The sequence below is a fragment of the Phacochoerus africanus genome, chromosome 2 (assembly GCF_016906955.1).
Source record: "Phacochoerus africanus isolate WHEZ1 chromosome 2, ROS_Pafr_v1, whole genome shotgun sequence".
In the NCBI taxonomy this organism is placed as follows: domain Eukaryota; kingdom Metazoa; phylum Chordata; class Mammalia; order Artiodactyla; family Suidae; genus Phacochoerus; species Phacochoerus africanus.
In genome coordinates, this window is record NC_062545.1 from 66,466,594 (window position 1) to 66,494,431 (window position 27,838).

Sequence of the window (27,838 nt, forward strand, 5' to 3'; positions counted from 1 at the left end):
AAATGGTATCTTGGATTTGCTTCAAAATAATATGCATATTGGAGGAAGTGGTGGGAGTTTAGACAAAATGAAATTGGCTGTGAATTGATCATTATTGAAGTTTAGTGACAGGATACACGGAAGTTCACTGCAGTATTTACTTACTCTTGTATATGCCGTTTTAAAATTTCTACAATAAGAGGTTGAAAGCAAAACTACAAGGCATACGTATTTTCAAAATGAAAAGGTCTTAGAAATATAGATAAGCTTAAAGGAAAAATTAAGCCATATAAAATATGCCATATAATTCACTCTGCCCTTCAAACCCAAGCCCAGCCTTAATTCCTTTGGAACCCAAGCCCACTTAATTCCTTCAGACCTGAGAAGAGCTTTTTTCTTATTTCATAAGCCTAGAAGACCTATGTTTGTCACTAGGACTTACTTTATAATCTCTCCAGCTTATTTGATACTCTCCACAAAAAAGCAGAACTCTAAAAATATGTTTATAAACCATTTGAAATTACCCACTTGATAAACTACAGAAGACTTTAATATTTATCCAAAGGAAGAAAGACTCTCAAAACACAACATAAGGCAGAATCAAAATAATAAATTCGAGACACTAGTTGATATAGCTGGAGAATTTACTTTTATTCTTGCAGTTTTATACTAGCAAGTCAACATTTAATTTAATAATCCATTGTTTACAACTGATTTATAAAAAAATTTAATCCTTAAATTGTACATCAATATCCTATGACTCCAAATTTTATTTATCACTCTCCTTCAAGTCTGAAGAAAATGATCACGTAATTTAAGTTCCACAGACAGCACAGTCCCACTGACGAAACATTTAGTCTTAAGTCCTACACTCATATGAGAATTAAGAATTGCCAGTATCAAAAGTGGCATGAAACCTGATTGTGTTCCTGGCTCAGGATACCTGTAATAAATTGGTGAGTCCACACTAAGACACAAAAATAAACTAGGGTGTGTATGTCATATAAAAAACTTTTCACAGTAGAGTAAAAATAACATTAAAATGTTACCAAATTTTCAACCATATTACCATGTTTTATCCAATCAGCTTTCAAAATGCCTGATTAAATGAATTAAATGCAAATACTTTATGTACCATTTTTTTAAACATTTGCCCAGCATTTCAAAATGGTTAAGGAATTAATTATAACTTTTAAAATGTCAAAGTATGCTATACATATTGCACTTTTCTGCTAGGCTGGGCTAGTATCCTCCATGGCAAGATACCAAAACTACTGAATAAAATATACTTTAAAATCAATAGGTACTTCATTAATTTCCCTGAAATTATCAGTATCATTACTAAAACCTTCCAAGATTTGATTCCTTAAATACAGTTTCAAAGTTTAACCTAAGGGGGGGGGGGAACCCTCATATATTTGATTTTATTTCCTTTTTTGGTCGTTTAATGACCAAAGAGAATTTTAAACAAATTATGCTTCATGTTTCCTGGTTTAATAAAAAGCTACAATTTTTATTATCCAAATTACAAAAAATTATATGAATCAAAAGCTATTAATTTTCAAATGTCTGTCTGTCTGTAGGTCCCCTTAGAATCTTTCCAAACCTTTATAAACAATAGATTTTAATCAATTAGATACTAGAGTAAAATTAGGTAAGGAAAACTTATTTTGCAAAAATAAAATCACTTCCCAATATGCTTGACAGAAACAAGCTATTCATTTTCATTTGTGTTCCATTGACGACATTACTGAAATCTGTCCAATGGTTTATTTCCAACTGGTCCACTACGGAATTCTTCCGGAATGTTTTAAGATTGGCTGTAGCTAGAGTTCTGACTTCCATTTGGACCCTGCTCTCCTTCACTGTTCAAGTGGGGAAGAAAGAGATTTCACACCAATTAAAAGACTCATTGGCAACACCCTACTAATAAGTAAGCCTACTAATTTAAAGTTAGTTATTCTGTGATACAACTCTACAAAACAAAGACATTCCCGATTGAAAGAGATGTGGAAAAATTGAAATCCAGAAGACTAACATTTGGTTTTATATTTTTATTCTTACATAACTTAGTGCCCTCACATATAACAAGCATTCTGGAAGTTAGTGACCATATACACTCAAAAGTTTAAATTAGGGTATGGGATTTCGTTGTCATTACAGGTATCACTCAACATAGAGATTAAAGTTTCTTCTAAGACAAATTTCCTATAAAATTAAATTGTACATATAAAATCTTATTCCTACTAATCATGAAAATCAAGAAATATTCTTCCAAAAAAAATTATTGTCCAAAGGTAAAATAAAACCATACGTAAATACAGCAAATCGTTGTAACCATGTCATAAAGAAATATGGTAATTTCCTGTGAAATGCTGAATATTTAAAATAAAAACTAAAACTGAAAATACCAGTAACTGTGGCAAAAGGATTATTGCCTTATCTTGTCCATCATCATCTTGCAGCTTCAGGCCCTGCCACTAGTGAAGAATCACTCAGGGAATTTCTGCAAAAAATGCATCCAAAGGTAGCTGTTTGAATGACTGCCTTAAACAGCTCCTTGTATAAAAGTATTATTTTTTTCCAAACGGTAAGTAACATTTACCTATCACATCTGCAAATCTATCTTAATGTTATATAACTTAATTATTTTCTTGATAAATGATTAAGGTAGGTAACATTTCTTTGTTTCCCTTTTGACCTTTATTCCCTACCCCGAACGATCTGATGTACAGCAAGAGCTGAGAACCACAGAACTTAAACCAACTCATCCTATTTAAAAAAAACTAACACAAACAAAACCCCCCACCACAACAAAAAACCTTTTTAGCACAAGTGACTCATACTTAGTGAAATTATGTTACTGTGTGTAACAGATCTTTGCGTCACTCAAAAGCCAAAATTCTTTATTTATCTTTTTAATATCAGATAAATCATCTAGGTTTTAGAAAAAATGCTACTGAAATTTATAAATAGGATAACAGCCAGTGGTGGTGGGGGGAGGAGAAAGATGGCACAGAGTCAAACTGACATGGAACTACTACAGAATTCTTTATCCTTGAATTTCAGAACTTGTCTATCTCTGTTCTGTTTAAGTTATGTACAGTATATAGCCATATGTTGAGGGATACCTGTAATAGACCTGCCACTGCATTAGGAAAAGCTACTTAATAGATGATTATTAATATTGTATTTTTTAAAATGAGACATTCTCAATCTATCAAGTCACAAGAAAAAAAATTAACACGAGTCATGAAGTTTTGGAAAAAATTTTATGAAAACAAAACATAATCTATGAAAAAACATGATATGTATATGAAATATACAAGTAAATAAAATCAATATTTAAAGTCTACAAAGTACCTGTTTGGAGGAGGTTTTGGTTTCGGCATCTTACTAAGGATAGTTGCCATCTCTTTCCTCTCATCAAAATTCTTCCACTGCTCATACAGTTTTAAAATAACCCTGATTATTTCCAAAATCTAGAAGAAAATATTTGAAAAGTTCTCTACGGCAATATCAAGCAACACTTAGTATATAAAGAAGACATATCACGTATTAGATATCCCTCAGAAAACAGTGAGAAGATTGCCTTTGTCCTTCAGCTTAGATTAGACAATCCTGATAAATGTGAAAGCACTATTTTTACCATACAGCAATTTCGGCTTTTACTCCTAACCTCTCATCTTTAATATGTATGCGTGGTCTATCCTTATCCATCTCCGCAGTTAGTTTCCTTCTATCTATTGATATCTTAAACCAAACCAAAATACTGAGGTACTAAGGAACAGAGGTCTGGATTATGAAGAGTATGCCACTACAGTGTATGCTCCTCTAATAACAATTGTTTCAAATAATTTAATGGACAGCAGTGCACAAAAGACTTCGTTCTGATTCTCTATTAACTACGCTACACATGAGAGAAGGTGCTCAAAAACCAGCAGCTACAAATCTCTCAAATCTACTTTCCAAATCTGCCCTTTCTTCACCTGAGTAGACCTAACCTTGGATTGATTCTAGAATATTTCAGCAAAAAAGGTAGAAAAAAGGGCAAAAACTACTTTGTCAGGAGATAGGCTATATTACAAAAGTTTACAGCAGTATTCACTAGGTCACTTGTCACCAGGCAGCTTTTAAAACAGTCCCAGGAGTTCTCTGGTGGCTAAGGATTATGCATTATTACTGCTGTGGCTCAGGTTTGATCCCTGACATGGGAACTTTTGCATGCTGAGGGCTCGGCCAAAATATAATCAGAGCTAAAATAATCCTTGGAGTTCCCATCGTGGCTCAGTGGTTAACGAATCCGACTAGGAACCATGAGGTTGTGGGTTAGATCCCTGGCCTCGCTCGGTGGGTTAAGGATCCAGCGTTGCCCTGAGCTGTGGCGTAGGTTGCAAATGAGGCTCGGATCCTGAGCTGCTGTGGCTGTGGTGTAGGCTGGCTGCTACAGCTCCGATTAGACCCCTAGCCTGGGAACTTCCATATGCTGCAGGTGCAGCCCTAGAAAAGACAATTAATTAATTACTTAATTAAAGTAAAATAAAATAATCCTGGCAATTAGAGGCTGCTTTGCAACCATCAAACCCTAAATTTACCATTCTATTTAAGCCTAAACTGAAGAGAAATATAACCTAAATAGTCACATATTTCTTAGCGTTTCTTTACCAAAAATATTCTTAGCCTGGCTGACATCATGAAATTTGGGTCTCATAGTAAGTAAGTATAACATTAATTTTAAAATGTTCAAGTTTACATTCAGTTAAGGAAACTTTAAAGATTACCTTCTCCATGTCCACAGAAAGCTCAGCAAACCACTGTCTGGCATCTTTCTGCTGTACAACACAGGCTACATGCAGGCAGGCTGGAAAGAAAATGAGACAAAGGTCCATGTTTTAAGTGGAATGCATGGACTCACTTAAGATTTTAAAAGTCACCTAAAATTTTATGTGTATTTTCTTATATTCCTTTTAATATTTATATAGATTCATGTAACAGTTACCAGTGATCACCCTATTAATTTAATCTTACATATAGGAAAAGTTACTGGGCTACATATATTAAAGTTCTCCCCACTGAGAGCTAGTCATGGTGTGGTTGCCTTGAGAGTCAGGGCATGTCAGAGAGGAAAAAATCCACTGAGGAAACTACAGCAGGAAAGGATCCCTGAACAGCAGTACAAAGCAGTGGTGAAAATGCACCCAAAAGTCCATGTGACAAAAAGAAACAAAAATTTAGCCAATCAAAACACTGATAAATGTCAACAACACTGACTATGTTTTGGTATTTCAATTAAAAGTAGCATTCTCTCTGTTTTTTATTAACATAAGATCAAGTTAGGTATAAACTGGGCACACTAGCACAGAGTTTGATGTTATAATTAAATAGAGCTGAGGGAAAAAAAAGTAATATACTGCACACAATGTAATTATATACATTATTTACAATATAAACTAACAAAGATAGTGAAAGAACTCAGAGGCAACGATCTACATCATAAATTTACCTAATATAATTCTCCCAACCAGCCTGGCTATAGTGATCCCACACAAAGTTGTTAAGTGTTATAGTCCCTAGTCTGGTTACCCATAAGATTTTGCTAAGAAGGATATTCTAGGCAAACAGCAACTCAAACGTGAACTTACATACTGGCTGCCCTATGTTAAACAAAGCTGTAAAGTAAGGCTTAGGTCAAGGACAGATTGAGATCAAAAGACAAATTATAAAAACATGTAATTAGGGAGTTCTAGCTGTGGCACAGTTGGTTAATAATCTGGCTTATCTCTGTGGCAGAGCAGGTTTGATCCCTGGCCTGGCGCAGTAGGTTAAAGATCTGGTGTTGCTGCAGCTGTGGTGGAGGTCACAGCTGCAGCTCAGATTTGATCTCTGGCCTGGAACTTCCACATGCCATGGGTATGGCCAAAAAGGAAAATGAATGAATGAATGAATGAATAAATAAATACAGGTAATGAAAATACAGTGGAAAATGACATAAGTCACACATAAAATAAATTAGGAACAGAGGAGACATCCTAAACCCAGACTGAGGTGATACAGAAAGTGCCATTAACAAGATAGAGGAGTCAGCTTTTAAAAAAAGTGAACTGGGGAGTTCCTGTCGTGGCGCAGTGGAAACGAATCCGACTAGGAATCATCAGATTGCAGGTTTGATCCCTGGCCTCGCTCAGTGGGTTAACGACCTGGTGTTGCCATGAGCTGTGGTATAGGTCAGACGCAGCTCGGAAATGGCGTTGCTGCGGCATAGGCCAGCGGCAACAGCCCTGATTAGACCCCTATCCTGGGAACCTCCATATGCCACAGGTGCAGCCCTAAAAAGACAAAAGACAAAAGAGAAACAAACAAACAAACAAAAAAAACAAAACAAAAACCCAAAAAAGTGAATTGGGAGCAGAAATGGTAAAAAGAAGGTGTGGATTTTATCCAGAAATTGGGAGGAGCACTGAAAGATTTTAATAGGGGTATAAATCCTGCATTTTATTATTTTATTTTATTTTTTGGCCTCGCCTGCAGCATGTAGAAGGTTCTTAGGACGGAGTTCCCATTATGGGTCTGCGGGTTCTGAACCTGACTAGTATCCATGAGGATGTGGGTTTGATCCCTGGCCCTGCTCAGCAGGTTAAGGATCCAGCGTTGCTGTGGATGTGGCATAGGCCAGCAGCTGCAGCTCCGATTAAACTGTAACCTATACCACAGCAGTGACAATGTCAGATTCTTAACTGCTAGGCCACCAAGAACTTCCAAATTCCGCATTTAAAACAGTTCTTTAGAGCTCAGTTTCTCAACCTTGGCACTACTGACATCATGGTCTGGATAATCTTTGAGACTGCCCTATGCACAGCAGGATGCTTAATGACATCCCTGGGATTTACTCACTAAATGCCAGGGGCATGCCACCCCAGTTGTTATAACCAAAACCATCCCATAGGGAGCAAAATTATCCCAAACATCCCATAGGGAGCAAAATTATTATTGAGAACGACCAGCCTTGCTCGAGTGTGGAGAATAGGCTGGCTCTCTTAGAACAGGGACACTGAGAACAGGGATGCTGGAGGCCAATTAGCCAGGAAGGAGACTGTTCTAATAACCTGTATAAAAATGAAGATGGTGGAGTTCCCATCATGACTCAACAGAAACAAATCTGACCAGAATCCATGAGGATGCAAGTTTGAACTCTGGCCTTGCTCAGTGGGTTAAGGATCCAGTATTGCCATGAGCTGTGGTGTAGGTTGCAGATGTAGCTCGGATCCCACGTGGCTGTGGCTGTGGATGGCAGCCACAGGTCCAATTAAACCCCTAGCCTGGGAACTTCCATATGCCATGGGTGCAGTCCTAAAAAGATAAAAGACAAAAAAAAAAGATGGCTGTGAGATTATAAAGAGGAAGGCACAGCAGGTGCTGGTTATCAACTAGATTAGGTATTGAGGAAGATGAAAGAGCCTAACTATTGGGATATTGGGTTTCCAACTAAGGCTACTAACTAGTGCTATTCATAAACCTAGCAAAGATACTAAAAAGAGTTTGTTTTGGGCAAACTGATGAGTTCAGTCCTAATCATGAGCCTGAGGGCCAATGAGATGCCAAAAGAAGCTATCTAAAAGGCAGAGATTGAAATAAAGACTAGCTCATGGAGTTCCTGTCATAGCTCAGTGGAAACTAGTATCCATGAAGATGTGATGTGATGCCTAGCCTCACTCAGTGGGTTAAGGATCCAGTGCTGCTGTGAACTGTGGTGTAGGTTGCAGATGCAGCTCAGATTCGACCCCCAGCCTGGGAATGTCCATATGCCAAAGGTGCAGCCCTAAAAAGATACACACACACACACACACACACACACACACACACACACACACAGATTAGCTCAGGAGCAAGATTTTGGTTAAATAAGATATTTAATTGTCTTAACACATAAGAGATAGCAGAAGCCATGGGCCTCAGTGAGACCACCCAAGAAGAACAAAGACAGCAGAGATGAAAAAGATATGGCGCACATCTCCTATCCATGCAGACAGATCCCAGCATTTCTTCCCACTGAACCCAGATGCCACTTCAGAATCCTTCCAAAAACAGTATTTCCAGGGCACCTCCAGTACTGTAAAAATATAACCTATTTGCCACCCTTGATGTAAGAAGGCTGAGAAACATTAACATTTAAGGAGTAAATGAATAGAGAAACCAATGCAAATAAGTCTGGACTTGTAAAAGAATAGGGGGTGGGTGTGGAAATCAAGATAGTCTTGGAAATCAATAGACGACAGAAAGGGAATAAAAACTAACAAGTGCCTAATATATGGCAGGAATTATTTAAAAGATTTCTCATTTAACTACTTAACTCTTGTAACAACTCACTCTATACCAAGTCTTTAGTACCCCCCCTTTACAATTAAGGAAACAAACTCAGAAAGGTTAGATAATTTTCCCACAATTGTAGAGGAAGTAAAGTTTAATTTAAACCTGGACTATCTGACTCCAAAGACTGTTTCTAAGCCATGACAGTACTACCCTCCACAGATAATAGAATGGTGGCTAAATTCCCCTCCAGCCAAAGCATTATGGCCCACAAATAGTCCTTCACCTGACCTCTGAGAACCTGAATGGGCTCAGGAGATGAAAGATAGGCCTAGTTATTTTATACAAGTTACAACCAATATTAGCAGGCTTATTTCTTTTTTTTTTTCTTTTCTTCTTTGGTCTTTTTAGGGCCACACCTGTGGCATATGGAAATTTCCAGGCTATGGGGTGAATACAAGCTGTAGCCGCCAGCCTACACCACAGCCACAGCAACAAGGAATCCAAGTATCGTCTGTGACCTACACAACAGCTCATGGCAATGCTGGATCCTTAACCCACTGAGCAAGGCCAAGGATCAAACTCATGTCCTCACGAATACTAGTTGGGTTCATTACCACTGAGCCACAAGGGGAACTCCAGAAGGCTTAATTCTGAACTTCTCCTAAATAAACAAAAATGTTCCATTGAGACACTGGTTAAAATTATTTTAAACAATTTCAAAAAAAAAAAAAAAAACTTACCACAAAAGGGGGGTGGGGGGACAATAATCCTGATTTTTGACAGATGCAGTTCATATTATTGAAAGTTCACATGCAAGGAATAGTCTATTATTCCAAGGAACATAAAAACATAAAGTACAATAGGGTGAAATTTCTTTTAAGATGACCTAAATAGGTTTATAACAATTTAACTAATAAAGGTACACCATGTTTACATACCTAAAGCTATCATGAAAGGAGGATACAGTAGGCAAAGATCCGTCCTGTAGGTATCATTCACTATCCTCCTATAGAAATGAAATTCATACTATTACTCAAAGTAGAACTACCTCATATGATTGTACATTTCCCCCCAGAGAGAGCCATATGAATCTGACAATGAATAAGCATATTTTAATGAATAAAAATGCATATAAATATATTTAAAAATTTAAAACCTCACAATAAATTTTAATAGGATGAACATTTTTCAGATTTTTCGGAAATTAGAAAATCAGAGGAAATCAGAAATTATACAATGAACTAATATATACATTGAATAGCACCAAAATACTCTATTTAAACATTAATATCTTAATTTTCATGTAAAATCTTTTTCATAAGAATCAAATTTTAAGGGAAATAGTCATCAAATAGATAATTTAAAGATCTTTATCACTTTAACATGTATACCAATATAGTTATTAAAATTCAACTAGCAGATACTTCACTCAACATTAAAATATTGTGGGGCACTAGTTTAATTACTTCAAAAATACTAATCTTCAAATGTAGTTATCAAACCTTCCTAGCTGATAACATGTTACACTATAAATAACTTCTGTTCTAATTACCATGCAAGGGGCAGCAACATGTCTTCTTGGCCCATGTCCTGCACATACTGGAGCAAAGGTCTATAAGGATGATACACTATCAAGCAACAATCCTAGAAACAGTTTAAAAAATGTGTATGTATAAAAACAGATTGATTATAACACAAAAACCTTATCATTACCCAACTGATTTTCAAAATATGTTTTTCTAACTCATGCTTGCTTCCCTCTTATTCTCTTAAGCAAGCAGTATGGCAGCCCTAAACTCTACTATAATAGTGAAGGCAGTGCTCTCTCTGGAATATACCTTGGTAAATCGGTTGGCAGTCAGTCAGCATCCATTCCCTTAGAGACTCAAAGTGTCACATCTGCAACACACTGAAACCTCTTATTAGCCTATAAATCCGTAATTCCCAACTGGAGGAGCAGAATTCTGCCAAAGACATAATCTATCTTTAAATAACACCACACACATACACAAATTGTGCAAATAATTTACAGTGGTTTAATGTCCTGACTGGTTTCCTTGTAATCCTCTTATTATAGTTACTATAGAACAGAAAAATTCTCCCAACCTAAGTAGGATATACAAACTATTTTATAGGCTTCCAAGAGCATGTAGATGATGATGCTACTAGGTACTACCATTTCACCATCACATTATTATTTGGACGGTTTTAAAATGAACCTCTTTACAAAACATTTCTTTAAATTTATGACTTCACTACATTTGAAAATATGTTTTACTTTATTAATCACAAGGAAGAAATATACTTACCATTAATTCTAAAAGATAGAATTCACATTCTAATATCTGTTAAAGAAAAAAAAAAGACTATAAATGTCAACATGAAACAAAATCAGATGGATCTCTTATCTAACAAAAGAATTTACAGACATTTATCAAACATTTTTAGGAGTTTCCACTGTAGCACAGTGAATTAAGAATCCATCTGCAGAGTCTCAGGTCACTGGAGGTGTGGGTTTGATCCCTGGCGCAGGAACTTCCATGTGCCATGGGTGTGGCCATAAAAAAAAAAAAACTTAAAACATTTTTACTAATTTTTTAAAATCAATAAACACAATAGCTTCTATCAGAATGGATGTATGCAATAAAGCTACTTTTTGCTATTACACCATGCATTCAAATATCACTCCTTATAAAGAAAAGTCAGCCTCATAAGCATACTACTTTTTATTTAAAGTAACCTGTGTAAACTTCAGATTTTCCACTACACTTTCCATTCAACAAATGCAAAAATACATTAATCTCCACCTAAATGTTATGCTTGTTATTATAATCAATCGTAGAGAATACTGAAACAAAAATACAATTTAAATAGGTGGAAAAAGAACATGCCTATTAAAAGGCAAAAGAAACTCATCTTCTAAAATAATACAAAATTTCAAGTATTTTTTTCAAACTGTTCCATCATAGTAATTCTCAACCCCAGCTGCACATTAGTAGCACCTGGAGCTTTTAGAAAATACTAGTATCCAGGTTTAATGCCTGAAAATTCTGATTTAGCTGATCTGGAGAGTCTCTGACATCAATTTTATTTGAAAAATTCCCAAGGTGAGTTAATGGGTACCCAGGGTTGGTAGCCACTGCCATTTTTTATGTTTTTTTTTTTTTTTCCCCCAATGGTAGAAGCAATTTAAATTTAACTTAGAAATAAAATCCATATTCCCGTAGAATTTGAAACTGCCATTTAGAGGAGACTACTCAGTTTATTCAAATATAAAATAGAGCTAGATTATATACAGCTGTGACAAGTAGTTTTATTTTATACAATATACTTACATGGTTCATCCTATAAGGAAATTCCTTTGGAAAGGCATATGAAAATCTAGTTTTTACTGCAGAAAACAAACAAACAAAAACTTTGAGAAAATGGTGAAGTAAATGAACACAACACTTCTTTAACATACTGTAAAATATTAGCAGTAGAGCTAAGTTATTTTTAGTAGGTCTTGAAGATGCTTAGGGATGCAGATTTTTTTTCTGTTTTCATGCGAGGGGAAAGGATGAGTGGCAGGAGGCCCCAGGTCCCTGTCTGTATTACAATCAGAGAGTTTCAATTATAAATTTAATATATAAGAAGGGTTCTGCTGCTTAAAAAATTAAAGAGAATGGAAAAAAAAAATCACTGGCATTTATAATTTCTAAAATCTTTCCAGCTCTAGAATGGTATTGCTCTATTCTTCAATAATTTAGCTTAGAAAGAAAACAAGTTATCTTTGTGTTTTGCAAGTATATGTTTGCATACATTTGTAAATATATACAAATGACCCTTAAATACACATTTGAACTGCATGGATCCAGGCATACACGGATTTTTCTAAGTACTACATGAACCAAGGCTGTATACACAGATTCAACTTCTTAGAGAGCCAACACCCCCTAACTCCTGAGTTGTTCATGGAGTAACTGTATATATAAATATTAGAAGGATAATACAACCAATAAATGTTAACAGTGGTTCTGTTTGAGATTTAAGGATTTTTACTCATCTGAACTTTCATCTAAGTATTTTTTATAAGAGATATTTATCAAGTTGGAGCTGTAGCTGTCGGCCTACACCATAGCCACAGCAATGTGGCATCCAAGCTGCGTCTTCGACCTACACCAGAGCTCAGGGCAATGCCGGATCCTTAACCCACTGATCGAGGCCAGGAATTGAACTTGCGTCCTCAGGGATACTAGTCAAGTTTGTTCCCTGAGCCACTATGGGAACTCCCTATCAAGATACATATTTAAAAAAAAATCATGACTATATGTGCAAAGGTCTCTTGACTTTCTTATATCACATACAAATACATACACACACAGTTACCACTCGTATGTCACTAAGAAATTACAAATGAAAAAATTGTTACTCAACCCTTGATCTCCTCAACATGGTATGAGTATATATAATTAAATACTATTTGAGAAAACTGAATTCAAATCATTATGATACAATATTTCATTGAATAAGTGACTACTAACAAGTTCTAGAAGATCTGTTCTGTGACCCCTTCCATTTGTACAAAGTCCAAGTGACTTCATGGAGATTAAAAATAATTTCATTTATTGTATGTTCTGTAGTTTCAAAAAGTTAGTACCTTGTAAACTGAATATCCTAATCACTAATTTATATAGGTAACATCTACCAAGATTTGAAACCTAAACGACTTCAACTTGACATTAGGGAATTTCTATTTAACCTCTCCTCTCTTCTCCATTAGTTTCTGAGTTTTATAGATCCTTTTGATGTAAGCAAGATGTGAAGTGTACAAGCAAAAGAGGCACTTACATAACGTTAACGAATCAACAAGGTTAAATTATTTACCTCTGTACATAAAGCAAATCTACATCTCTAACCCCTGGACTTTGACACCTAATTTACTGAAATCAGATTTACCTGATGCTTCAACTTCTCTCCTACTCTATGATAAAACTGCTTTTCATTTTGATTTTCTACCTCCTAATTCTTTTCTTCTGACCCGGAGGAAAATTCATCTCTCCTCTCTATTGCTACCCCTACCACTTCTGCATTTGCTTTCACCTAGTTAACTGATACTTTTTTTTTTCTTTGTACCTTTAACCATTCCTTCTACAATAAATCTGTTCCACCACTTATTGATATGCTCAAATTTCCTTTAAAAGCAAAACAAATAACCTCTACCATATTATATTTCTCTGACTTTTAAAAGTAGACTTTTAATTACACTGCCACATAAAAACTCAATGAGAAGGAAGCTGTCTGCAAGCCAGGAAACAAATCATGGTCATAGAACTACTCAAGACACGCACTTTGATCTTGGACTTCTCAGCTTCCAGAACTATGAGAAATAAATGTCTGCTGTTAAAGCCACCCAGTCTTTGGTATTTTGCTATAGTAGCTGGAGCAGACCAAGACACCCTCTTCACCTAGTATCCCCAGTCTACTTTCTATCTATTAATTTGATCACTCTAAGTGCCTCATAAGTGGAATCATAGAGTATTTACCTTTTTGTGATTGGCTTATTTCACTTATTATAATGTCCTCAAGATTTATCCATACTCTATCACTTGAAAAACTTCAAAATTTGTCTGTTTTACTTGACTTACACTCTCCTCCATTTCACTTACATAATTCTGCTAGAATCACCTTCCTAATGCACAATTCTGACATCACCCTCATATTGAGAAATAAAGCTTTCAAAGGTATTGCCACTGACAACAGAACAAACTGCACTCACTAAAGACCATCTATTATTTAGCCTTAGACAGACAGGGCCAGTTTCTACTATCTCATTACCCACTATTCACTTTATGTAACTCATTAGTTTTGTGTTTGTTTTTATTTTTGTTTTTTTGTCTTTTGAGGGCCACATCCTCCACACATGGAGGTTCCCAGGCTAGGGGTCCAATGGAAGCTACAGCCGCCAGCCTACACCACAGCTCTCGGCAACACCAGATTCTTAACACACTGAGCGAAGCCAGGGATTTAACCTGCAACCTCATGGTTGCTAGTTAGATTCGTTCCAATGCGCCACAATGGGAACCCCTCATTAGCTTTTCCTTATTTTTCTTTTTTTGTTTTTTTTCAGGACCACACCTGCAGCACATGGAAGTTCCCTGGCTAGGAGTCGAATTGGTGCTGTAGCTGCCACTTACACCATGGCCATAGCCAGGCCAGATGCAAATCACATCCGTGACCCTGGGACCTACACCACAGATCATGGCAACGCCAAACCCTTAATCCACTGAGCAAGATCAGAGATCAAACCTGTGTCCTCATACATACTAGCTAGGTTCATTACTGCTGAACCACAACAGGAACTCCCAGATTTTCCTTATTTTTATTATTTTTTCCTTTTTTTGGCTGCAATGCTGGGCCAGGCATTGAATCCAAGCTGCAGCTGCAACCTACACTATGACTGCAACCAACACTGTAGCTGTAGCAATGCTTGAGCCTTAACCCAACTGTGCAGGGCCAGGGATCAAACCAGAATCTCCACAGGGACAAGCCAGATCATTAACCCACTGCATCACATTTTTTAACACTAAAAGTAATGTCTTAAAGATAATACTATTTTTTTTTGTTGTTATTTAGAAATTTTTAGCCAAATACATTAGGCATAAAGGTGACCTCACCTCAGAAGATTTAATAGACCCAAATAATCTATCACAGGTCTCATAAACTGAAAAACAACTATGTCCTATGGAGCTCTCTTTAGAATTATATTCTTTTTTTTTTTTTGTCTTTTTGCTATTTCTTGGGCCGCTCCCGTGGCATATGGAGGTTCCCAGGCTAGGGGTCGAATCGGAGCTATAGCTGCCAGCCTACACCAGAGCCACAGCAACTTGGGATCCGAGCTGCGTTTGCAACCTACACCACAGCTCACGGCAACGCCGGATCCTTAACCCACTGAGCAAGGGCAGGGACCGAACCCACAACCTCATGGTTCCTAGTCGGATTCGTTAACCACTGCGCCACAACGGGAACTCCTAGAATTATCTTCTTAAAACAGAATGTATCTGTTGCACTTACATACAGAAGTAGCAGCAGAAATCAATCTTGTATTTGAGACCACTCCAAATTCCTAGAGAAAGAAAAGCAAATGAGATTAGATATATAGTAACCCAACAAATCTAAGTATATCTGAGGTCTATTCAAAACAATAGTATTTCCTATGTTCCTCTGATGTTTGCAGTTTATCTACCTGCTTGAGGAATGATGTACTTAACTCTCTAAATTGGGAGTTCCCATATTGGCTCAGTGGAAACAAATCTGACTAGCAACCATGAGGACGCAGGTTCAATCCCCAGCCTCGCTCAGTGGGTTACGGATCTGGTGTTGCTGTGAGCTGTGGTGTAGGCCAGCAGCTACAGCTCCAATTCAACCCCTAGCCTGGGATCCTCCACATGCTGCAGGTGCAGCCCTAAAAAAACAAAACAAAACAAAAAAACCCCAAAAAACTACATTTATTAACTTTCCTTAAAATTACTACACTTTAACATAAATGTTTAAAAAACTTTCTAATTTTGGAGTTCCCATTGTGGCTCAGTGGTTAATGAAACCAACTACGAACCATGAGGTTGTGGGTTCGATCCCTGGCCTTGCTCGGTGGGTTAAGGATCCAGCGTTGCCGTGAGCTGTGGTATAGGTCAAAGATGCAGCTCAGATCCCAAGTTGCTGTGGCTCTGGTGTAGGCTGGCAGCTATAGCTCCGATTAGACCCCTAGCCTGGGAACTTCCATATGCTGTGGCAGCGGCCCAAGAAATGGCAAAAAAAAAAGACACAAAAATAAATAAATAAATAAATAACTTTATAATTTAATATATTATTGAAAGGTATCAAATTAGAAACCAAGCTTTTAAGTAACAAGGCCAGCTTTAAGCACTGAAATTAGTTTCAAGGGTTTTTAGATTCTACACTTAATTGCTAGAATAAGCTTTTTTTTGTTTTTTTTTTTGCCATTTCTGGGGCCGCTCCTGCGGCATATGGAGGTTCCCAGGCTAGGGGTCGAATCGGAGCTGTAGCTGCAGGCCTATGCCAGAGCCACAGCAACACAGGATCCGAGCCACGTCTGCGACCTACACCACAGCTCATGGCAATGCCGGATCATTAACCCACTGAGCAAGGGCAGGGATTGAACCCGCAATCTCATGGTTCCTAGTCAGATTCGTAAACCACTGCGCCACGACGGGAACTCCTAGAATAAGTATTAAGTATGCTTCCTATTCAACTGAATCTGGACTGACAAACAAATACTTCAGACCACTTGGTAATAAAACAGTGAATCTGTGAAGAAAATAAACTTTAATATCACCAAAAGAACACAAAAGACCACACAAACAATTATTCTTTTTGGAGCAGGAAGGTAAGAATGATATATGATTTCAGATGTCGGAGTTTCCATTATGGCTGACTGGGTTAACAACCTAACTAGTATCCATAAGGATGTGGGTTCAACACCTGGTCTCACTCAGTGGGTTAAGGATCTAGTGTTGTCACAAGCTGCACCACAGTTTGCAGATGTGGCTAGGATCCTGAGTTGACTGTGCATAGGTTCCAGCTGCAACTCTGATTCAACCCCTAGCCTGGGAAATTCCATATGCCAAGGTGTGACATAAAAAGAAAAAAAAGATTTTGGATGTCACTTCCCATTTCCTTTTTGAACTTAATATACCATCACTGTGAAAATAACTAAAACAACTTATTCTTTTTTAAACTTTTTAGGGCCACTCCTGTGGCACATGGAAGTTCCCAGGCTAAGGGTTGAATTGGAGCTGCAGCTGCCAGCCTATGCCACAGCCACAGCCAGGCAGGATCCGAGCCGTATCTACAACCTACACCGCAGCTCATGGCAATGCTGGATCTTTAACCCACTGAGCAAGGCCAGGGATGGAACCCAAATCCTCATGGACACTAGTCAGGTTCATAACCCCCTGAGCCACAATGGAACTCCGTAAAAATAACTAAAATTTATGAGGTGATTCATCTTACATACAGTCTCATTTCATTTTACTAACTTTATAGGATTACTAAACTCTTTATTTTAAAGCTGAAAAAAAATCAAGAATTGGTTCCTTATCCAACAAAAGAAACTAAACCATATATAGTTTATTCAAAAACCCACAGTGGTGGGGGGAGGTGGCACCTGTGTATGCCTGTGTATATATTTATATTTACATTTAAACCTCAAACTGTAATAACTGAAACTGGAAATTAAATGCCTGAGACATCTTCTTAATGTCTTTCAATACAATTTTCACACAAGCAGACAAAACACAGATAGATTTGGTCATAAAGATAAAAAAAAATGCTATAACTGAATACGAAAGGATACATTTTTTCCTAGGGATAATTCTTTACCTTAAAATTCTTAAAGCAAAAGCTTCCACTTAGTAAATCATAAAATAGGGTTATACTCAGCAAGTCATGTAGCAAAAGATATTGTTACAAGGATATAACTAGGATAAAACTCCAAGTTAATTTATAAAAGTTTATAAAGATTTGATCTTGGTTTCCCATATTGGCTGTCCTTCAGCCACACAAAATTATATGGTGATATTTGGGAAAACCACCCCATAATACAGGCCTTTTACAATCACTTTCTTAAAAAATAACAGGGCTGGTTCTGCCTCCTTAAATTACCACTTACAATTACATTCAATATTAAAGAAAGCAATTACTATTCTGAAGACATCATCTAAAAATAGAAACATAATACATAGGATTCATATTACCTAAGATAACATGAATTATTATGAACACCAGTCAATACGTGCTATTAGTACCTGGATTTTAGCTGAGCTTTCTCAAAAAATACTGAAAGGGTAAATAAAGTGATCCAAGATTTGGTCTCAGCTGCAGGTTCCCATCTCTCTTCTCTTTCTCACCTAATTTCTCAACCTTCACAACCCAAATTATTCCTTGCTAGAAGGAGTATATCTGCAGCTACTCCGGTCCTCCTAGGCAACCAATCATTAGGAGACAGGAAGGAAAGACAGCAGGACATAGGACACATATGGAGTTTGAGAAGGAAGAACATTCTCAAGTTATAGTGGACAAGCTGTGGCAATTATGGAATACTCCTTAGAACCAAACAATAAATATCTTAAAGGTAGTAAAGCAAAGCAGTTAAGAGTATGGGAGGAGTTCCCGTCGTGGCACAGTGGTTAAGGAATCTGACTAGGAACCATAAGGTTGCGGGTTCGATCCCTGGCCTTGCTCAGTAATTTAAGGATCTGGCGTTGCCATGAGCTGTGGTGTAGGTTGCAGACGGGGTTCTGATTCCTCGTTGCTATGGCTCTGGCATAGGCTGGAGGCTATGGAATTAGACCCCTAGCCTGGGAATCTCCATATACTGTGGGAGTGGCTCTAGAAAAGGCAAAAAAAAAAAAAGGAGAATAGGATTAGAAGCTAGACTCCTAGGGTTAAAATACCCTGTCACTTATCAGCTCCTTAATCTTTTTTGTGTCTCAGTTTCTTCGCTTATAAAATGATATTACAAATATATACCCCATAGTTTGTTATGAGGATTAAAATATTTGTAAGAGGACTTAGAATAGCACTTGACACATAGTAAAGTGTTACATAAGTGCTTGTTAACTGAATATATATAATAAAGATATGCATATACTTCTTTGATTTTGTACAAATTTCAATATTTTATATAAATCATCATCTTATTATTTTTACACAGGTAATGTGAAAACTGGGTTTAACCAATACCGTTGACTGTACTTTGATGAAGAACAGAAAATTAGTTCATACCTCTACTTTGGATGCCAAAAACACACATGTAGGAGCCATTAATACAGGATCTATACTTTTCAGAGAATACCTAAAAATACAATTAATTAAACAAAGTTAAGCAATATTCATAGAGAAAACATAAATGAAAATAGAATTCATACAGAAAACATCTATATGGGAAAAAATCAGGCCAACTCTATAGCAAACACATGGTTTACTTACATAAGGTTCATCCTCATTAGATAAGAGTTTCAAATACATGATATTTTAAATACAAATAACAGTCCCAAAATAACACAGCCCTACCTGGCATAGAATCTCTTGAAATAGACCGTAGCAGTGGCAATAACTTGTTGTCTTAATTTAAGATGTTCACCTAATGCTTGGATAACTAAAAGAAAAATAATAATAATAAAATCTGATATCAATATAATATAAAACTGAACAATAACTTCCATGCAGTTAAATCATGACTATATTCATTTTTAACAAAGAGAAAAATTTACACATGCTATAATGCTCTACGTGGATCACAGTGGTCTAGTACTAGGATTACAAATTTGTTAAGGCTAAATGACAGGTATTTCTCCTCTTATCAGACACCTATCAGTTTTACAAAGTTCATAAAAAATCCAAAATGAATCCTCAAAACAAGAGAGAGGTAGGTTTGCATAAGAGTGAACTGAGGCTTAGAGAGATCCTGGACAAAGCCACCACATGGCACAGCAAAGACCTTCTAATTCCAAATACCCTTCTCTCCAAAGCAAACTTGTAAGATAAGAATGACCAATACAGGATGTCAATCCAAAGAATTATTTATCCTCAAAGTACTTCATTTTAGCCAATCTTAAACTGGGTTTAATGATGCATTATAACTGTTTAGGAAGATTAACACTTTTAGATTGTCTTGAATATCTCTAACATGTAAGTCACTTTAAAAAAATACATTTACGTTATAAAGAGAATACACATGTTAAAAAAAAATAAAGGGACTAAAACAGTCACAAATTACTACAGAAAAACACCTTAGTTCAGAGTTAACCAACTATACCATTTAAACCAATTTAAAAGAAAAAAGTTTACCATTTGTAAAAAATATCTGTAATTTCCAATACTCTTCTTCTGAGAGAAACTTTAAGTCCTTTTGGCGTTCCTTCAACAGATCTTGTTTATCCAAAATCCATTGCAAACTAAAAGAAGCAAAGATTCAGACAACCTATAGAAAATCAACTAACAAAGTCACAGAAAACATTCTAAGACTGAACAAGTTTTAGCCTGAGTAGTACAAAATACAAAAAGTAACCTTGAAAGATGTTTTTCACATTTCTTGGAACTCTGATGTTAGAATTATCTCATTAATAAGTGTAAATTAAATGTGCCCTGAAAAAAAAATCTGCTCTAATCTTCCCTTCCTTCTCAGTCTGTCTTGTCTCTCTTCCCACTCCCACATGTCACTTTTATAGTGTATTTTCACTGATTCTAAGACGCTGGTATCAAGATGCATCTTTGGTGATCCTAGCATTTTAATAAGCAATAATGTTTACACTTTTCTGGTGATAAATAATGGTGACATTATTTGACACCAGGTGATGGTGGCTTAGATTTAAAGTCTATCTTTTTTCAGTTGTTCATGAGTAACTAAAGTAATTTTGCTACTTCACAAATTCCAATCATGTTAAAACCTGCTTCAAAATTTATTATACTAGAGTTTCCCTTGTGGCTCAGCTGTAATGACCCCAACTAGTATCCTGAAGATGCAGGTTCGATCCCTGGCCTCATTCAGTGAGTTAGAGATCCAAGGATCTGGCATTGCTGTGGGCTGTGGTGGTTAGGTCGCAGATGAGGCTTGGATTCTGAGTTGCTGTGGCTGTGGCACGGGCCGGCAGCTGCAGCTCTGATTTGACCCCTAACCTGGGAACTTCATATGCCACAGGTGCGGCCCTAAAAACCAAAAAAGAAAAAGAAAAAAAGAAAAAAAAATGATCACACCAAGAGCTTCCTCCTCCTCCTGCCTAGTCTAATCTATATTTAAAAAGGCATGCAATTGACATGATCCCCCAAAATATTCTGTAACATGCTTTTGTCACTCAGTAGGTATTGGGAGTTTTACGTGAACGAACTTGTTATTCAGCATCATTTTAAATTGTTGTACGATATTATGGATGGATCAGTATTTGTTTAGTTAACCCCTATTGATAGGCATGTAAGTTACCATTTTTTTTTCCACTATTACAAGTAATACTTAAATGAACATCTTTGTAATTCATCCTTGTATATTTGAGTAATATTTGGAATAATTTCCTAACAGTAGTAGGTCAGTTTTGCTGGTAGTTTTCATATGTGTTGTCAACTTGCCTTCCATAAAAGTCACACCAATTTCCATTCACAGGAGTGTCACTTGAGTGTGTTTTAAAATACTTAAACCTATGGGTTACTGTCAATGTTTTAAATACTTCACAATTTAAAGGCAAACGAGTATCTTTTTTTTTACGTCTAAGGTTAACATTCTTTCAAGCCTTTATTGGTCAAATACAGTTCTTTGATACACTGTAATTCTAACAACCATTTTTCTCATGGAATGGTCATCTTTTTTTATGATTAAGGCATTCTTATGACCTAAAATTTGCATATTATAGATAAAAATCATTTCTTTGTCAAATATGCCCCAGACATTCCCCAAGTTAGGCATGATCTCTCAATATTTAGTGACATGTAATACAAAAATCTGAACCATGTATTTATTCAAATCTACATATATTTTACTCTGATTTTATGTTTGTCAAACATGCAAAGACCTTCCCTGACATGAAATAATAATAAAAAAAAATTCCTTAATTCCCTCACTTTTCTTTCATTCTCTTTTTTTTTTTTGGCTTTTTAGGGCCACACTGGTGGCATATGCAAGTTTCTAGTCTAGGGGTTGAATCAGAGCTACAGCTGTTGTTGGCCTACACCACAGCCAGAGCAACGTGGGATTCAAGCCACATCTGCAACCTACACTACAGCTCACGCAACACTGGATCCCCGACCCACTGATCGAGGGCAGGGATCGAACCCATATCTTCATGGATAGCATCCTCATGGATACTAGTCAGGTTAGTTTCTGCTGAGTCACAAAGGGAACTCCTAATTCCCTCATATTTTCTAATACCCTTAAGGCTCTTTTTCTTTAAATTTGTGATCCAGGAGTTCCCGTCGTGGCTCAGTGGTTAAAGAACCCAAATAGTATACACAGGACGTGGGTTCCATCCCTAGCCTTGCTCAGTGGGTTAAGGATACTGTGTTGCCGTGAGCTGTGGTGTGGGCTGGCAGCTACAGCTCCAATTGGACCCCTAGCCTAGGAACCTCCATATGCTGGGGGTGAGGCCCTAAAAAGACAAAAGAAAAAAAATTGTAATCCATCTGAAATTTGATACAGGGTGTAAAGTATAGATCCAGCTAAACATTCTGTCAGATGGTTATCCAAATGTCACCAAAGAAATTCCTGATGTGTAATTCTATTCTTATACTTGAATCTTCTTTAAAATTTCCTATTTTTAATTTTGTGTAGTTGTTGTTCCTATGCCATGCTATTTTAAAACATAAAATTAAGTAATTAAAATCTGGTATGGGAGTTCCCACTATGGTGCAGTGGGTTAAGGATCCAGCATTGCTGTACCTGTGGTGTAGGTCACAGCTGCAGCTCAGATTCATTCCCTGGACTGGGAACTTCCATATGTCATGAATGTGGCCAAAAATAAATAAATGTAAATAAATAAATAAAATATAGTATGAAAAAAAAAATCCCTTGGTACTATTCTTCGGAAATTTTCTGGCAATTCTATTATAATTCTTATTCTAAGACCAAACTTTAGAATTATCATATCAAGCTCTAAAAACAAAGTTCATTCAAAATTTTGGTTGCATTATATTTAAAGATCACTTAGAGACAAATGATCTTACAATGCTAGAAGTCAAACTCCACTTATTAAAATCTTTATATTCTTCCACAGAATTAAAAAAATTTCTTCCTATAGGTCCTATACATTTAAGTTTATTCTTGAGTATTTTATATTTTCTGTTGCAGTTTTAAGGTTTTTTTCCCAACATTTTAAAACAGCTTTCTATTTTTACATTTTTGAACTGGCTGTGTTATTAAACTTTTATTAATTCTAATAATTTTTCAACTAACTGAATTTTCTAATTAATTTTACCTTTACATATTGATAATATTGTCATGTTTATATCTCATTTTCCTATCAATTAGCTTGAGAGTGGCATATTTGGAACAATGTTGTAGAGGCATCCTAATTTTCCACCATTAAATACCTCTTGTTAATGCTCTGATATGATTTTATCACATTAAGAAATCATCCTGGAGTTCCCGACATGGCGCAGTGGTTAACGAATCCGACTAGGACCCATGAGGTTGCGGGTTCCATCCCTGCCCTTGCTCAGTGGGTTAACGATCCGGCGTTGCCGTGAGCTGTGGTGTAGGTCGCAGACACGGCTCGGATCCCGCGTTGCTGTGGCTCTGGTGTAGGCTGGTGTCAACAGCTCCGATTCGACCCCTAGCCTGGGAACCTCCATATGCAGCGGGAGCGGCCCAACAAATGGCAAAAGACAAAAAAAAAAAAGAGTAGAAAGAAATCATCCTATTCGTTTTTAGTAAGTGCTCTAATAATGAATGGATGTTGAATATTATTGTCTTTTTAATGCCCTCACTGTTTACTAACAGATTTCCTAGTATTGACTATATTTCTGTAATAAAATCCATGTCAGTTTTTTATACTTCTAATGTAACATGGGACTCTTTTGATAGTAGTTTCTATTTGCATCAATATTCAAAAGTGATTGTTTTTAGTGCTACCTTTGTTAGATTTTATCAGTGTTATTGTGGCTTCATGAAGAGAACTGGAAAGCTTTCTTTCTGTATGGACTGGAACAACTTCAATAGCAGATCTTGAAAACGGGAAAAAAATTTTATCCATGAAATAATGTAGGCCTGGAGTATTTTTTAAATGAGTAGCTCTTTGGTAACTTCCTTAATTTATCTTGGCTTTCAAATTTATTTTGAAAATGGACATTATTATTCAAAGGTACATTTGGGTTTAATTTTCTCATTATTAATTGTTTTTTAGGCTAGCATAGTTTAGTCTACCATTTTGGTTTTCCCTCCCAAAGAACCAGCTCTCATAATTTTTATTTTCTCCCTTTTAATATATAAATATCCATGTTATCTTTATTAAATCTATTTCCCTTAGGTTTATTTCACTGTTTCCCTTTAACATTCCTAAGTAAAATATTTAATTTTTATTATTTTTCAGTTATTCAGTATGTTAATTTTCTTATAAATTTGGCTTTGGTCACATCCCAGATATATGAATATATATTGGCCCCATTATGTTATTTCCTTGATACTATGTAACTGTATTTTCAATTTCTTCTTTGATATAATAAAGTATCCAGAGTTGGTTTTGTAGTTTTAATTTTTATTACTTGTTCATTACTTCATTCAGTCAACCAGCAAATATTTAGTGTCCTTCTAGTTTTACCACATCATGGTCAAAGAATGTGTTACGTTCTACCTTAACTTTCCAGAAAATACTATGATTTGTTCTGTTTCAGAATTATCATTAATTTCTTTTCCACAGTCATTATATATTTTTAAACAGATAAGTATCACAGGCAAATATTTTAAAGTTTTTCCTCACAGCATGCAGTATGGAAGATAAACCAAGAAACATCACATATCATCAAATTTGATATTATGCTAATTGTAAGATTTCACTATTATTTCATGTGCTACTAAGAAAAAAATTGTTATGCTGATTGCAAAAATATTAAAATGGGTAATTTGAGGCCATGAAAAATAGTGTATTATCAAGTCAATTTTCCTCCCTCACCAAAATCAACAATATCAACAACAGCTTTCATATCTCTTTGTTTTTCCTGAACTGGTTGTTTTGTCCTTTACACTTGTTATCTTTTGCAGATCAGGGATCCCGGATTTTCAAGGGTTTGAGTCCTCCAGGACTAATGAAACTGGCAGGCAAAAACAGTTTCAAAAAAGCACATTTAATATTATAATAATGTTATATTTGAAAGGTGAAAAAACAATTGGTTTTATAAAATGGATCTTGGCACCCTTTTGATAGGCCAACAGCGAATGAAAACAGTGAGAATGCTTATCAAAAGGGGGTAGGATCTTTTTTTTTTTAAGGTCTGTGAACTTCTGATAATCAACAGCTAGTGACCTGTCAATTCTCTCAGTTTCTTTCAAAGCTTATCAGAACGCCTCTTCCTCACTATCTAAATTTTCCGTATTTTAATTTTGTCCAAATTATTTCAGTGAGTGAAAACAGTGCAAAATAAAAATGTGATCAGAAATAAAGCTTCTTTCTATACCATCTCATCTTCACGTAATCACTTTATAGGAAGAAAGCCTGCTTTTCTGAAAATAGATATCAAAGCCCATTGTTTCTTTTTTCTAGGCCAAACGGCTAAAAGACGGAAGGAACAACATAGAAATCCATCTTCTTCAAACTTAAAATTTAGTTACTAATGCTCTCCTGGCATTAAAAATTATTTGCACCATATCATCTTTATCAGATCTGTTCATTTTTCAACTACACAATGCAAAGTCTAGCCAATGTTCAATTAATCCCATCATCCTCTTTCGTACATGCTTAAACAAACGTATTTAGGGAGAAATGTTTTCAATATTACTCTAGTTCTTCCATGGTACTGACAGACACAAAAACTCACGAAAAAAAGGTTAAAGATATTGGCAAAGTCACTGGAAAATACACTTATTAAACAGAACATGAGGCGCAAATAAGTTCTGAGAGCATTTGCCCCATACCTTACAAACATAAAACTCCACCTAGGCTTAAGGTAGTGGCAGGAAGCGGTTAGTGAGCAGAATGACAAAAGATTACGGTGCCAATCCACTGAAGAGATAACAGGCAAAAGGGAACAACAGTCCTCAAGAGCCAGTCTCATAGTTCCGAACTGTGCCACACTTGCAAAACCTTTGCCTACCCCATCCCAACTGCCGCCGGCCTGGTCCCTCCACCCACACCCCCTCCACCCCGCCTCCGCCTAGCTAATCCAAGAATCCGAAATTAAACTCTCGAACCTTCTTTCTCCGGAGACAGCCCCCCCCCCCCCGAAACCCGGCCAGGGGGCGGAATGAGAGTCGCCAGAGAAAAGCGCACCTCGCTTCCGGCTGCCGCCACCTCCCGGGAGACTCCACCGAACTTGGGACAGGGATCCAGGCCAAGGAGAGTCGCAGGCCCGGTCCACACCGCCCCCCACAAGAGCCCGCCCTGGACGAGAAGACGTAAGATCACTTACTAATGGGAGCTCTGCCAAAAGTTCCCTGCCATGGAACACAGCTTGCCCTGATAAAAAAGCACCAGCCGGTGGAGCGGCCCACAGAGCGACCATAGACCCAGCCCAACCGGTAACCGCGCTCCTCGATCTAATCTGCTGGGCTCGCTCCGCGGCGGCGACGGTGAGAGGAAGAGGATGGCACCCTATTCTCTTTGCCGCCGGCCGGCAACACTCTACTTTGTAAACCCGTTCCTATGGATAAAGGTTCCGGCCTGCCCCGCGACAGTGGAGGAGGCTGGAGGGGAGGAGACAGTCTTTGGGCGCGCTGAGATAGGCGACGGTAACTGGCGCTCTGGAAGGCTCGCGGCGGTCGGGAGCCTCTCGCGAGAGTTTCGCGCCGGTTCCGGCTTAGAATCGGTGGGTTCCGGCCTAGAACTCGGGCGGCTCGGTGTTCTGCAGTCGCTGCTCTTTGCAGGAAGGGCATGGAAAGGGGGAAGACGCTGCTCCCCACCCCAGTTCGGAGCAGACTTCCAAAGCAGTGCGGTGGCTTTGTAGTGAAGTATAAGATTTCCTGACTTCAGTTCCTTTTCTTGCTTTTGGCAAGAGAAAGATTATTGTAGCCTCAAGGACCTACCAAAACCTAGCTGCACCAAGCCAGATATGTAGTTAATGGAGTTCTTTTGGAGGGAAGCACAAACTTTTAGAGCAGCAGTACGTTTTTTTTTTTTAATGCCAGAGACTGACAGCTTTGTGTGTTTGTGTGTGTACCAAATAGAAACATACAACCAAAACAATCATTTAATTTTACGCAATTTCTTTTATCTTTGTAACATTGCATTTATTGTAAAGCTGCTAATCGAATCATTGGACACATACGAATAAAGTTTTTCACGGATGATAAGTGTTCCGAGGAAGCTCAAGACAGTATTTTTCACACAGGTTGTGGTGAAATTGAATATGATATGCATTTTCCTAGATAAAAATATCAGGTATATCAGAAGTATCAAGGGCACTTATAATTTTTGATTCAGTTACATATGTATATGTGTACTTGGTCAGGACGTGAAATTATACATATATATATATATATATTTTTTAGGGCTGCACCCCAGGCATATAGAGGTTCCCAGGCCAGGGGTGGAATGGGAGCTGTAGCTGCGGGCCTCAGCCATAGCCACAGAAATGCTAGGTCTGAGCCACATCTGCGACCTACACTACAGCTCATAGCAATGCTGGATACTTATCCCACTGAGTGAGGCCAGGGATTGAACCAGAATCCTCACAGATACGAGTCGGGTTCATTATTGCTGAGGCACAATGGGAACTCCTGAAATGAATTTTAGTAGCTTAGTATTTTATGTCGCACTTCATTCCCATAAAGTGATGTAGGTTAGAAAGCACCCATTAAAAAAAAAGAAGAAAGCACCCATTAGTGGATGTCCTCCAGATCTTGAAGGATCTAGCATAT

General features: G+C 37.1%; 1 protein-coding gene across 5 annotated transcripts; it reads right to left on the minus strand.

Annotated features, from left to right (window-relative positions):
- Window positions 1–611: 611 nt before the first annotated feature.
- On the minus strand, window positions 612–26,696 carry CCNC (cyclin C). Of its 5 annotated transcripts, XM_047761559.1 has the most exons (13): window positions 26,392–26,690; window positions 20,137–20,243; window positions 19,360–19,444; window positions 19,072–19,141; window positions 15,340–15,391; window positions 11,622–11,677; window positions 10,596–10,631; window positions 9,839–9,930; window positions 9,225–9,292; window positions 4,761–4,840; window positions 3,343–3,461; window positions 2,391–2,485; window positions 612–1,844 (listed from the first exon to the last, which is right to left on the minus strand). In XM_047761559.1, exons 1-12 carry the CDS (start codon window positions 26,421–26,423, stop codon window positions 2,434–2,436), a joined length of 849 nt encoding a protein of 282 aa, XP_047617515.1. In that variant the 5' UTR covers window positions 26,424–26,690; the 3' UTR covers window positions 612–1,844; window positions 2,391–2,433. The 5 variants fall into 5 exon arrangements, 3 of the variants coding, with proteins under 3 accessions (XP_047617515.1, XP_047617507.1, XP_047617520.1); XM_047761551.1 differs by lacking the exon at window positions 2,391–2,485 and having other exon boundaries at window positions 26,392–26,683; XM_047761564.1 differs by lacking the exons at window positions 2,391–2,485; window positions 26,392–26,690 and adding an exon at window positions 26,253–26,377.
- Window positions 26,697–27,838: the final 1,142 nt, after the last annotated feature.

Bases quoted from the DNA above. Each gene is read 5' to 3' on its own strand.
- CCNC (XM_047761551.1), bottom strand. From the start codon at position 26,423: ATGGCAGGGAACTTTTGGCAGAGCTCCCATTA. The intron at 9,931-10,595 runs GTAAGTATATTT...AACTGTTTCTAG, and splicing joins TCTATCTTTTAGAATTAATG to GATTGTTGCTTGATAGTGTA. The intron at 1,845-3,342 runs GTACTTTGTAGA...CCACTTGAACAG, and splicing joins CCAAAACCTCCTCCAAACAG to TGAAGGAGAGCAGGGTCCAA.